General features: G+C 40.5%; 1 protein-coding gene across 3 annotated transcripts in view; it reads right to left on the bottom strand.

Annotated features, from left to right (window-relative positions):
* Positions 1-9,708: 9,708 nt before the first annotated feature.
* Positions 9,709-14,549, bottom strand: part of TOX (thymocyte selection associated high mobility group box) — a 219,631-nt gene continuing 214,790 nt past the window's right edge. For all 3 annotated transcript variants that reach the window (XM_042870266.1, XM_042870264.1, XM_042870265.1), the window contains 2 exons: positions 13,855-14,006; positions 9,709-11,799 (listed from right to left, as the gene is read on the bottom strand). In XM_042870266.1, coding sequence (XP_042726200.1) covers positions 11,763-11,799; positions 13,855-14,006 — 189 coding nt within the window. In that variant the 3' untranslated portion in view covers positions 9,709-11,762. The remainder of the gene's footprint in view (positions 11,800-13,854; positions 14,007-14,549) is intronic.

Raw genomic sequence — 14,549 nt, forward strand, 5'->3', positions numbered from 1 at the left:
GGCTAAAAACCCCAATGGAGATGGTATAGCTCCTTGGAGCATAAAGTGGGAAAGGGAAGGAGGGAAGGATTGGGCTCCTTGGGGGTGAAAGGCACATAGAGGTAGTGCTGGAGGACCATGTATGGAAGGCATTCAAAGCCCAGCTGGATGTGGCTCTGGGCAGCCTGATCTAGTGGTTGGTGACCCTGCACATAGCAGGGGGATTGAAACTAGATGATCATTGTGGTCCTTTACAACCCAGGCCATTCTGTGATTCTGTCATTCTATGATTCTATGATTCTGTGTTTCAGAGGAACTACATTCCAAGAGAGAACCTGGATTCGAACTGATTCTTAACACAGCTATTAGGGCCCAAGAGTGCATTGTGAATTAAGTCATTTGGCAGTGTTGGTACACCCTTTAAATTCTGAAGATGTGCTGAAGGGGAATACAGCTCATTTACCTGTGTTATTTTTTTTACCTTTTCTCAGGCTGATCTTTCTCATATCCAGCAGCCATTGCGGCCTGTAATTTTTAAAATCCCCATGGAGATCTTGCTGCAGCATCATCCTCAGGAGAAAGGCTGTTTCTCTGCTTGGCCCAAAGCAGGTGGAGTACTCATGTCATATTGCAAATTGGATGCTTATTCCTTTGGGAGCACTTCCTTTGTTTGAGGCAAATGAAATCTCTGGCTTGTCTGAGGACAAGGAATAAAAGACACTGTTTTGAGGACAAAGGGGAATTTCAGCCCTCTCTTGAAACACAGCTTAATTCATTTTAAGTACTTGCTTATGTGCTTTTATCTAGTTTATCTATCTATTCACTTTTGAAAGAAGATGCTGATGACATTAACACATTCATTCAACACCACTCTGCCTTTCACTTCACTCATAATTCTACATTCTATTATTTTCTACTTCTAAATTTACTTATATTCAAAACAACGGCAAAAGTCCCTTCAGTTTTAGTGGCAGAGGATCATGTCAGACTGGAAGAGCGCCTCAGGCTTCTGGACTTGCATATGTCTCTCAAGAGGAACTCCGATTAATTTTGGGAAATGCACGATGATCTTGAGATATATTTCTTTTCCTGAATGAGATAAAAAGAACCATTTGGAAAGTGACTAATGTAAGCAAATCATTTGCAACAAATTATTCATATGAGGTTTTTTTTTCTGTTTGCAAATATTCACCATAAGTCGGATGTTTAGAGAGATGAACTAACTGTTTCTTGATATACAGTTTGTTCATGAATAGTTCATTGTAATTCAAGTCATAGCTCCTTTGAGGACACACAGGTCATAGTTTGGGTACAATTTCCCTGACTGGACTGGATGAACATTATTCTTTTAGAATCTGTTTCCCTGGTACAGATATTCATTATGGCAAAATCATAATCATACTCATTTGCTGCTATGATGAGAGTTCCTTTACTTAGTGCAGTGGGGGAAGGGAAGGTATGCTTATTGGAAGAAATGCACTGAAAAATTTCCATACCATTGGTCCACTTCTTTTTCTGTTTTCACCCAGCTATAGGGATGGTTTTTACTCCGTCTCATCATGTTATGTGATGGCCAGGGTGAAGAAAAGAGTCAACAGTGGCTCATGACCCAACTGCAACTGAGTTCAAATTACAGTTAGGGATTGGAGATAAATTCAGAAATTTAGTGGATAAATGAGGAGATGTCTCGATAGTCTACCCTTCCAACAACTCTTGTGTTAACATGCTCACATGACATTGCTGAATGTGGGCAGGAGTGGCTGGGAGGATCAGGTTGGTGGCAGCCAATTCCAGGGGCCCTCCAGCTCCTGGATGTTCCCTGGTGATTTCCTGCTTAGCCTGTTCACCTGCAGTGAGCTGGACAGTCGAGCTGCCATTGGTTGGAAGACTCCAAGGCAAAAGGGTCTTGTACAGTCTTGAAGGAGGGGCCAAGATATGAAAACAATTTCCCAAAAGACAACTACTAGATTCCACTTCATCCTGCAAGAGGTATCTCCCATGATTTCAATGTTGGCTGTGCTCCAGGGTCTGGTCTTTGGGGGGGCAGCAAGCAGGTTCGAGGCATCACAGGGAACAGAGACATGAAGAAAGTGACCTAAAAGGAAATAAACAGTATTTAGCTGTTGTCAGATGGAAAGCAGAGTGTGTCATCAGTAAAAAAAGGAGTTCACTAATTTCTGATCTGGGCAAATGGACTCACATCTCATAGCACCGCGAGGACATCTAGAAGATACTTGCTCTCTGATGGAGAGTCACCCACCTGTGGGGCAGCAGGCACACTGGGGGAAGAGCTCTCCTCCAGCCCTGGGTGTCTACCATGACAGTGCCTGTGCCCCAGCTCCTGCCCACAGCTGTAAGGGAAGTGTTGCTATCTGCATGCATTATATGGAGAGAAAAAAATTCCAACAGCATTCTTATTTGCCATTTTGATATGTACATTGTTCTCTTGATGCTGGAGAAATAACACAAAAATAACTCCTGGATCAGTAGTTATTCCTGAACCACGGATTATGCCTGCTTTCATTCCATAATACAGGGCCTTGTGTCTGTCTTGCCCTGGCTTAGATTTTCCTGTTTCTGTTCACTGAAATGTTTTATTTTCCACCACTGCCTGTAGGCACTGACATGTATTAGCCTTGGCAGCACCATGCAGGGGGCTTACACACCCTGATGCTCACTAATTGCAACCTCCTGAACATCCTAACAGCTATAATAATACAGTGATGTATACACGAAGTCACAGTCTGTCAATGTGTTGCTGCTGTGGTGTAAATCCTGCAACCAATATACTCATGACTGAAATCCCCTTGTTGCATGGAGAGTTTTGTTCCGTGGAGTGGTTTCTATTTACATGCACTCAGGTTCTCTGAATGTCCAACAGCAAGAGAACAGCAGAAACCTGAATCTTGAGGGCACATGGGAATGTTGTTTCCAGTGGGGTGCTGAGCTGAGGGAAAACAGCTGACAGCATCTGTTCTGGATCAAACGGGGTGACAGCCTTAATGAAGGGATTCTGGTGTCCTTGTCTGCTTTCCAAACCCGCTCTTTGAATGATAAACTCCAAAGAATTAAAGTTACTTGTGTATGCCCTCCTAACATCCTTTCAGCACTTGTGTAGCAAAGCCACATTCATTTCATTGCTGGGGGAATTCCCTAGTTTCAGAAATGGGGGTGGATTTGCCTCTACTGGCAGTTAAGGTTTCCAGTAGTGAACCATCTCCAGTTTCCACATACTGAATGTATTCTCCAAAGTAATGACATCAAGACAAAAAAGGAAGATAAAGGCTTGGACTCATTATGTTTGACAGAGCATATACAGTACTTATGCAGAGATTGAAATGATCATAACTAAGCTCATAGAAAATTGCAAACACACAAAGGTTGTATGAAAAGATGCATAAATCAAATTTATGAAGTAATTTTAATGCAGTTTTTTGACGTAAATTCTTTTAGATGATTCATCGGCCACGTTCTGGTGTGTATCTTTTTTGATGATAAGAATGATGATGATTTAGAGCATTGGATACTAGTGAAAAATTCTCCACTTTTCAAAAAAAAAAAAAAAAATTAAATCCAAGCCTTGAGGCAAAAATCTTAAAAATAGACATATTTTGGTATGAAACCATTTGCACAAATGAAACTAATAGGTTTTATCTAAACCATCTGGTGGAGGGAAAGCATTAAAATGTAAAGTCACGTATTGAAGCACCAGAGACTTCTCAGAGTGCTGTACCTTAAAAAAAGAAAAAAGGAAAAAGGAAAACTGTATATTCCCTTCATTTATCTGAGGCTTTGCTCCCCTGAGTCCAAGCTTTAACTGATCGGCTTTACTTTGGCAACCAATACACTCTTGCTTGTCTTTGCACGAAAGTTGCACTCCCAAAAATGCAGATTAAATTCATTTCAGAAAAGTGATCTGAAACTTACTTCTTGCTTGGGAGTTTTTTTTTTTCCTCTTAAGTAAACATCCAGGAAACAAACAGGAAAGTCAGATACAAAGGACATTCACTTTTGCTTTTTTTTGCACATGGAAAAACAGTGCAAAACTTTTGCACAAGTTCAAAACAGTACACTTTTCTATAGCATATGGGTTGTTATAACAGGAAGCCACCAACAAAGACTTTCTCCCTCCTTTTCCCGAACTGGGGCCAAGTAACCATGATCTGCTGGCTTTCTTTCTACCCCATGTGTGGGGATGTTGTGTAAAACAGGCTAGCATAGGTTGGAAGGAGTCCCTGGAGGTTTTCCGGTCCATGCCATCCCCACAGTGAAAGGCCGTGCAAATTAGGCTGTTCAGGGCTGTGCGGTTGAGTTTTGAATATTTCCGAGGACGGAAATCCCACAGCCCGTCTGGGCTCTTATTTCAGTTTTTTACCTCCTTGCTGGTGACTTTTCTCCTTTTCTTGCCAGGGTTGTCCTCTTTGCAGTTTGTGACTGTTGTCTTCACTGTGCGTCTCCAGAAAGACTTGGGCTCTGTCTTCTTTATAAACAGATCATATATGCAGATCGTAATGAGATATTCTCTTGGCTTCCTCTCCCTGAGAACTATCCAGACCTGGTGCCCTCAGCATTACTTCCAGCCCCCACCTTGCCCATTGGGTGATCTCCACTGGACTCACTCCAGTATGTTAGTGTTCTTCATCTGCTGAGATCACCTTTCACAGAATCACAGAATCATGAAGATTAACAAAGACCTTTAAGATTATTTAGTCCAGTCATTCCCATTCCTGTGCTCAGATTTCTTCCCAGTCCAAAGGTCTCACAGTAAGAGAAGACAGGATATCCTAATTCTGATTTTGATATCCCCTGAGAATTTAGAAATAGCCTTGAAAATCCATCTCCCATTTATCACAGAAGCGCAGTCTGCTGCCAGGACCTCATTGTGTGGCTGTCTCCAGTGTGCTTGCAGAGGGCAACTTCTGCTGGGGATTGAGCAGCAGGACAGTTACATTCTGTCATAACACTTGACTTGTGGGACCTATGAGTCTCCTCTGTGTGCACATACAGAAATATATATACACATGTAATTGTACTTTGAGAAATTTGATGAATAATTTCAGGCAGGAAAAGGATTTGACCAGATTCTAAGGCAAAATTCTGCAAAGAGAACGAGAGAGAAATAAAGGCCTTCAAGAACAGCACAGTTAAAATAATCTTCATGAGCCTTGGAATTTTAATATAAATTCCAGCAACTTGAAACCAAAAATTACTTCCTCTTTTATTATTCCGAAGTTTTAAAAGTTACTTTACAGATAATTTTGAAAATAGCACTCATTGTGCACTGAAGAAGAGAAAGTAGAAAAACCCAGAAGACCAGCAAGAGCTGGAAACCTCCCCCTATTTATTATTTGTGAAATCTCCCCTGAATAAAGCTGACCTCATGTATCTGAGTGCTGCTTCAGCTGTTGAACTTCAGTTGGGAATGAAGCCAAAGACTTTTTGCAAAACTCTTGGATCTTGGCCACTCTTCCACTAAATTACTCAGTGTCCTTGGGCACATCACTTACTCTTTTTAGTGTTCATCTCTTTAACACAATCACTAACAGTGATGTGTATGGAAGAAGAGCAGGGAGGCTCAGCTCATTATTTCAGAACCCTGAGCAGAAGCAGAAGTAGGTATCAAAACATGAAGACTTTACTAATTAGGGCATCAGAATGCCTAGTCTGTTGAAGTGATGGCATGCTCTTGAATGAACTTTGGAACTTCTTGTTTGTATGCAGTGCTAATACAGACAGCAGGAAAAATTTATCTTGCATCTTCAGTGTTTAACAATACTCTGTGCTGATGACATAAACACAAACAGCATTTTGTTGTGCAGAAAGCAACCTGTGGACTCAGTGCATGCAGAGGGTTTGCACTGCCACATTGTCTGCATTACCCTGTGCAGGTGAAAAGCCCATTTGCCCCCGCTGAACGTGGAAAGACTTCAGGCTTTTCTACTTCTCTAGATTGACCCTAGATCTCCACGTGTGAAAAGGCTGAGTATTTACTTGAGGTTTTTTTTTTCTCCTTCTTTTTAAATAAATATATAAATAAACAAATATCAGAAGCACACAGGTTGTAACACAAAACTTCTTAGAAAGCTGCTTTAAAGCAGACTCTAAATGTGGGATTCTTGGAACCTTCAGAGGCTTCTGTATTACAAAACATGTTCCAGCCTGCTGTGAAACACAGAATATCCCCCACTCCCATGCTCAATTTAGCTAAAAGACGCATTTTACAAGTGTACCTATCCTTGATCCTATGTCTTATTTCTAAGGGGATTTTAAGGGGATTGTATGCGCAGTGTGCTACTTGGTAACTGCAAAGTTAAAAGGAAAAGTACTTTGTTTTCCACTCTGAATTTTTCCCTGACCTAAATGCCCAGCCTCTAGACATGCCTCTGAGTGCTGGAGTCCTGCTGTGCACATCCACTATCTCCCGTCTGCATCCTGAGCACTCTGCCTGGAAAATGCTCATGTTCCAAGGGTTACTGGATTGCAATTGCTCTCTGCAAACAAAATTCGCATCTGTTGTGACAACTTATTTCAGCCTGATTCGACTTGAAAAGGTCAAGATTAATCCCAGAAAATCAGCCTTCTATTGGAAAGGCCAAATCAACTTTAATTGTAACACATGGCTATTTGTATTGGCGTTTAGCTGCAGCCGCTTATCCTTCTTTCCATTGGTATTATTTGTTTCTGAACCAGCTCCTAAAGCCTACAGTGAAAGCCGAACCGTTTTAAGTAACATAACAAAAACAACGGCTGACATCTTTCCTTTTACAGGTTTCTATTGACCCAGGATATTTTGTGTGCACGGCTTTTATGACTTTTGTTTATCAGCAGTCTGGGAAGGAAATGAAAAAAAAAAGATCACAGAAGAAAACATTGGCTCATTTGGCAAGCATTAATGGTGCCTACTGTACTGCACGCATTTTCCACCTGCCTCTGCTCTCCACACCACAGCCTGCTGAGAAGCTGGGGAAGAACCGCTTGAAACACTGCTGCAGTACAGGGGGACCTTGGTGGCAGGTAATGGGGAGACAGATCCCCTCGCTGTCGTTTTGGGATTCACAGCCCCCTGACTCCACACGTGGGCCTGTGGGGAGCAGCACCCGCTGCCTCTGTGGGCTGCTATCTGCCCCGCCATCTTGCTGCGAGCAGACATACGAGCTTTCAGGGCCCCTGAATAGTGACAGGATGGGAGAGACTCATTTGGCAATGCTTTGCTTGTGCTGTTTGGCCTGAAGAAAGATACTCAAAGTGGTAAGATTGTTTAGCAACAGCTGGCAAGCACCCGGGTGTGAGCCTGATTTCAGACATGACAGGCACTTACAGGAATGTTGCCAGATACAGCTGTTTAAAAGCCTTAATAAACAGCAAGTCAATACTAATCTTTGCCAAATTAATCTTTTCCTTGACAGCCCATCAGAGCAATTATGCTCAGACTCGCTGTAAACACGCAATTGTCAGAGGGTAGGGATCTTCTCCACGGCACTTGTGGGTTTTTTTTGCAGAGGTTGTTTTCAAAATAGAAAGGTTTCCTTCTCTTTTCCCCTTCCTCTCTTTCTTTTCCTCTTGTGTTTTATTTTCTACCCAATTACACGTTAGCCAGGTTGGTATTAGCCTGAATGAAATTTCTTTGTAAAGTGTCTATCGCAGCAAGCCCTTAATAGAATGTGAAATGATGACAGTGGCAGGATCCATGCAGATGCACATTTGCTAGTAGGTTTCTCTAATTAGGCAGTAACTGTGACAGACTCTGAAATGTTACAAGTCATTGTTCTCACTTGTCCCCTTGCTGGTGGAATAGGAACTACATTTGAGTTGTGATTTAATGCGCTGCTGGGTAATAATAAAATACATGACTTTGCAAAGGAAAGCAAGTGCTGACTGGGAGACCTGACTCGAAGCATGACTTGTGTTCTCTGAGGTGCTGAGTACCTCCTGCAGCACTGCCATACCTTAATGCATGCTAAATAAGGCTTTATTTAAAAAAGTAAGAATACTTGAGGACACCAAATAAATAACTAACCAGGTAATGGCTGTTTGTCTATTTCAATACCTTTTATCAATGGAAGTGGGAGTAGTTCCTGTATGGGCTCCATGCAGCAATTTCAGCTGTTGCTCCCACTGTGTGTGAAACAAGGGTTTAACTACTCAATTTCCCCAGAGCACGGAATGAACTCTCTGTGCCACGTTTACAGGATCAGGTAGGAAACAGGCAGATGCAATTGTGGAGGTGGTAGCTGAGGTTGATATGAAGTCTCAGAAGGCTGAGGAAGGTACTAAGCCCGTGTTTTGCCTTCCAGTAATGAGATGTTTTACCATAGGCTTCCTGCTTACAGAGGAGCCTTGCAGGGAATATCTGGCAGATCAGCCAGTGGAATCAGGAGATAGTGCTCGGTGAGATAGAGAAGCAGACACAAACGCACAAATGCATTGCTACACTGTGAATGGCTGAGGCCGTCCACAAATACATTAATTGCTTACTGCCCATGGAGGAATGGAGGGAAGTCCCTTTGGAGACTGTGGTTGGGGGGATCAGCTGGTTGAGATGCTTGAGGCTCTGTGAGCTGAGTAAGCTGGTGCCACCAGAACAGGCACCCTGAGAGAAGGAGTAAACTCACAGAGCTCTTTACTGTCTCAAAACCTCTGCTTAGCTTGGTGCAAGCAGACAGGCTTTCAATCTTCTGGAGCACCTACGTTGCTAACCTTGCATTTCACCTACCACTTTGTAAAAAACATCAGAAAAGAAATACTAGTTTCAGTTAATAGCAGCCATTCTTTCTGTTGGTTCCTATCATTTTGGCAGATGTCTTTACTGTATTTATTTGCCACTACTGTGTTTCTTCAATGCGTAGGTTATTTTGTTCCCATGCCTCCTTGTTATTATCTTTATGATAGAAGGTGACTTACAACTGTGACTTCAGTACATGTTACTAAGCCCCAGTGCCTCATCAAAGGGTAGGGTACTTCTTCACCAGCTCCAATGGGGTTTCACCTAGTTATAGAAGAACCTCGACTTTTGGGGTTCCACTTACCAACCACTTTTATCTGTCAATAAGCAGATGAAAACAAACAGCAGTTTGCTCTTGACCAGCAACCATTGCTTTTTTCTGAGTTCTGACAGGAAGAACTGACATGTATGCATAAAAGTTGGAGCTTCCCTTTGGAATAAAGTGCCTTTAGTACAACCCAGGCCAAAGCAATCATTTTTATTTGGTGGGGTATTGGAACGGGCTGCCTAGCGAGGTGATGGAGTCACCATCCCTGGAGATGGAGGAAAAAGTGGGTGTTGCACTGAGTGACATGGTCTAGAGCAGTCAGAGGCATGGGTTGGAAGTTGGACTAGATGATCTTAGTCATCTTTCCAACCTTAACAATTCTATGATTTTATATCAGCTTACCTGTCCCATTCCAACAGAGTCCAGGAACAGAACTTCACCCAGGTCCCAGGACCTGTACTGTGCTGAGTAAATACATGGCAGGTTAAGTTCTTACAGACCAAGAGACACCAACTAGCAAGAGGTTCGTACAGAATAAGTATTTTATTCATGATGTAATTTTTTTTTTTTATTTACATTAAAGTTTTCTTGTATTTTGAACTCTGCTTGGATATTGAAATTAACAACTTTATGTGACTGTGCACCTGCTCTAAAAGAAATGGAGATAACACAGTTCTTTTCTGTAAAAGAAAAAAGAAAACTGCCTGTCAAAATGGAAGCTGATTTTTCTCATTCCCAGTAATTATTTTCTCACTTTCAAATTAATATGAGTGGAAAATGTAGTTTGCTATAATGTAATAAATAGAAGACATTGGGTAATTAGTAGTGCTGGTATATTTCTAAAGTACTAAATAGACAAACAATAAACTGTGAATTTAATCACAAGTTCTTATACAGTTTAAAGACAGGAAAATTAGAGCTCTCAGCTACAGTCATTTGAGTAATCAAATCTGATCTGCATTATTTATTAGTTATTACATGCCAAGTGATTTCAACTGTACATTGCCTGAAATCATTCCAAAGCAAACATACATACCTTTGTTTCTGTTTTCCTTTTTTTTTTTTTTTTTTAAATCAATGGCATTGCATAATTCATATTAATTCTGAGTTGCTTTCTTCATTTCCCGTGGACAACACAAATCAGCAATACTCTCTATTACTTGGACAGGCATCCAGCATCATCCAGGAAATCATTTTCAGATCTCTCCCTGATCAAAAGCATTGACAAGATGCCTTCTTTTGGATTTATTTATTTATTTATTTATTTATTTTAATCCCTTTCTCTGTGTCTATTTAACTTTTCACTTCAGGATATATTTGTGATACTCTCCTGAAAACACTGTAGGAATTTTTGCCTGTATAATAAAATGGCTGAAGCATACTGGGTAATATTTCTGTTGGTAACGCTTTTATTCCACTTGACTAATTAATCCAAACTGATGAAGTTTGAAGAAGTAGCACTATGCAGCTTTATACAGTTAGTTTTGTTGGATCAAGCCTTACTTTTGGGTGACTTCTTGCTACAACACTTTAAAAAGGGAATTACTTAAAATACCATTGTTTATTTTCTTCCCTTAGCAACCAAAGAAATACAGAAATAAGTATTGGTTACCTTCATTTTCTGCCAGAAAAGCAGGTTTGGCGTTATATATGTCACTGTAAAAACTAAATAAAGTATTCACATCAATTGTGAACGATTTGTGCCAGCAAAAGTTAAAGCATCAAAGAAACCTCTTTAAAATGCTAACAAATTTACTTACAAACACCTATATTTATTATTTCATAAATAGGCGCAACAGGTTCCAAAAAAAAAAGATTAAATACAGACACAGTATGAAGAAACAATACATAGCCATATGTAAAGATTATAATTTAGCTGTCTCCAATCTGTTTCTGCATCTAATAAAATATCAGGTAAGCATTTGGCAGTTTTATACATAAAAGGACTTAATGACATTTACTAACCAGTACACATAAAGTGATTTTCTTTTTAAAAAAGAAGCGTTTTTAGGCAGTACAAAATAAATGTGTTTGCTCTTTATCAACACTGGTTTCCCTCTCGTTTTTGTGTTTATTTCATGAGACACAGCCAATATTTTAACTAATATCATTTGGGAATATTTTACTTTTTTTTTTTTTTTTTTTCTCCAAATAGTTTGAAAATATAGAGCTATTAGTCAGTTGTTTAAAAATGAAGTAAAAATATGAATGCTTGCCAATTTAACCCTTTTTGTGAAATCCATGAACTGGAATGAGCCAGTTTCAATTACAGTTAGCTACAAAAACATTCACATTTTATACTCTAGGAGAGTGTAACATAGATGCTATTTACAAACTTGCTATGACTGCTACATCAAGCCATTTAAAAAGTCTTTAGTAGTTTCATATAAACACCCATTATGAAAAAACAATGGAAAATCCAGGACTTTTATCCGAGACATCTACAGTTGCTAAGGCAGTTACTATCGCAGCACTTCACAGCAAAAACCAACATAAAATCTGAATGGTCCAAGTTTCCTTCGGGGAAGAAGAAACGCAATGTCCGTTACAGAATCTCAGGGTGGGGGTGGAAAGCAGAAAGAAAGAATGAGAAACAAAATGGGGGGAGGGAAAGAAAAAGAAAGAAGCAAGACTATATTTCCAGAGTGGGTGACCCACAAGCTCAGATAGTCCTAAGTGCTTAGCAACTTGTATTTTGTAATAAAATGCAGAACTGCCTTGACTGCATAAAGCAATCCATGATGAAAAGACTTCCCTGCATTCCTCAGTGGAAAGGAGAGGTGTTTCAGATTTTCAGGTAAGGTAGAGTGCTTTGTCCCTCTGCATGCCCCTGTTCAAAGAGAAAAAGAGCAAATCTGATTTTTAAATTTGTCAAATTTTTAGTCATGTTTTTCCCCAAAAGAACCATAACCCTGCTGTGTCATTAATTCCAAGCACATCACTGGAGGACAGCTGTATTACCATGGTAATAGTAATAAAAACATTTTTTTAAATGGCTCCCAGCCAGCTCATGACCCATCCCTGGAGACACTCGGGGTCAGGCTGGATGGGGCTCTGAGCAACCTAATGTAGCTGTAGGTGTTCCTGTTCACTGCAGTGGAGTTGAATCAGCTGACCTTTAGAGGTCCCTTCCAACTCAAACGACCCTATGATTCTACAGTTCTATGATATTAGTCCTGGAGTAACCAAAATGTGCTATGTTGGCAGCTTCAGGTAAGCGTGGGCAAGGGAGCACCAGATGGTTCTGGTGGAGCTCAACACAACTAGCTTTTCCTGGCTCTATGGGAGATCTCTCATAAATGTACACTTTCACAGTTCTTGACAGGATTCAGCTTCAGCTGAAAGATACCAACTCAGAGCAAAAAGGAGCCATAATTTATAATAATAGCCTGTATAAGTCAGAAAAAAATATATCATTAAAAGTAGAAGTATCACTAACAGCACTTGGTTCACAGTGCAGAGATTTTTCTGGGTGAGAGTTCTACTCTTCATCTCCTGCTTGGTTGCCAAAACCCAGACACCAGTTCTGTTCTTCCACACATCTACGGCTTACTTGGTTTGGATTCCAAGATTACCACAGAGCATACAATGCACTGGCAAAGCCAAGTTAGGCCAAGTCCATGCAGACAGTCCTTACAGACACAAATCTATATAGGGTATATAAAGTCTTCTCAGAGCAAGCTTGTGCTGATAGGAGTTATGCTCGGTGGACACTTAGAGAACACGGCTGGCAATGATCTGACATTGCTTTTTCCAGAAGAGACCAGGAATCAAAACTAGAGGTGGTTATGGACCACTTGTATGGCTCCTGCAAAATCTGCAGCACAGATCAACACATTCAGGTGGTACAGCAGACAGGTGAGACCATTCTGCTGAACAAGAGGGCAAGCCATGAGGAAAAAGCTAAAAGTATGGGGCAGAGAGAATGAATCCACTGAGAACACTAGTTAAAATCTGCCCTGGTGTCAACAGTTTTAGTCCAAACATTTTTCGGGTGTGGTAATGAGAAAAAGATTTTTCTTTGGCTTAGTTTGTGTTCCAGAAATACTTTAAAACAATAATGCAAGTGTAATCCTGAGTCTGAGTAAATGTAATGGGTGAAACCAGTCTTTAGTTCTACCTTGTGCTTGGTTGTCTGGGCTGGATTTGACCCTTTGATAGCAGCCAAGAGCTTTTATCTGACTTTGCCTTGGGTGTTCATGCCAAGACCAAGGAGAGTTCAGGCTGGTGAATGTGTTCCCAAGGCATAACATCAGTTATTTAAAACTCAAAAGGTATTTTCTGTTCAGGGCCTTAGAAGATTCCAGGAAGCTCCTGATACAGCAGTATGACTCCATGAAAACTACACAAGAAGAGGTTTTGAAGGGGCTTCTAACCTCCTGAGAGAGGCACAGAGCTCCTACATGTATGATATTTTGTTCCTGGTAAAGTTCATGTGATCTTATTTCCTTTCATGTGACTTCTATCCCTATACATCACCCATTTGTCTCCCTGACATGGGTTTCCATGACCCAAACCAGTTGTTTTCACTGATGGCAATGGAATATTTGGAGAAAACAGTTTACTATGTTTGCCTCTTGAATAGGAATTTAAATAGGAATTTCTTATGCTTTTTCCCTAAGATCTCAGTTTGGTTTTTCTAATGAATGGGAACTGTCAAAAACCCAAACTTATGTTCTGCAACAAAGTGACAAAAATCTCTAATAAATGTATGTATTGAGAACTTATTCTCCCACAGTAGTCCAACTGCTAAACAAAAACAGTGTCATCACAGATAAACTTCTGAAATACTGAAGGGGAACAGGCAACAAAGCTATTTTCTAAGTGTCAGATACTCATGTCATGAATGCGGCTAGACACAAGGTGGCATTCACTGGCTGCTTACCCGTTACTGCAGTAGTCATTATTCCAGTCCACAGTCTGTGCTGGAGGATTTCTGCACCCTGAACGAACATACTCCATTGCTTGGGTAACAACTTGTGCAGCCGTTGATGTTGGATTGATGATATTCTGATAATCAGGCTGAAGAGTAAATCCCTAGAAGAGAAAGCAAGTGCATTAAATGCATGGAAATCATGCAACAGGTTGTGTGTATTAAACAACAAAAGTAAGGTATGTACTCCAAAATTGTAGAAGGTCTCCTTTCCAGGTGTACTTCAAGTTCTCAGAGTTGAAACAGTGAAAATGTGTAGGTGCTTTCTAAGTTTTAAACTCTTTGGTTTGAGAGATAAATGGCACCAAAATGGTATTAGCTTTTACACTGTCACAGAGTGGAACTAAAAGGGACAGAAGAGAAACAACTCAATCAACAGTGGGGCAAAAGGGTCTGCTTGCACCTTAGAGGATCCATTCAGATTGGCTGTAAAGACACAAACTAGTCGTTAATTCTCAAAATACGCAACAGAATCTTTTTGAAGGACGTAGGCAGCAGGTGGCTGACTGTTTTATTAGACTACACCTATTCACATATTGTTCTCAACCCTCTTTTTCTTCATTCAGTCACAAAGAGACCATCTGCTGCTTCTTTTATTTGTACTTCTCTCTCAACTAAACAGAAATTCAGCCAAAGCTTTTAACAGT

Source organism: Lagopus leucura, unplaced genomic scaffold (genome assembly GCF_019238085.1).
Source record: "Lagopus leucura isolate 7727_CA_CO unplaced genomic scaffold, USGS_WTPT01 Super-Scaffold_100002, whole genome shotgun sequence".
NCBI lineage: Eukaryota > Metazoa > Chordata > Aves > Galliformes > Phasianidae > Lagopus > Lagopus leucura.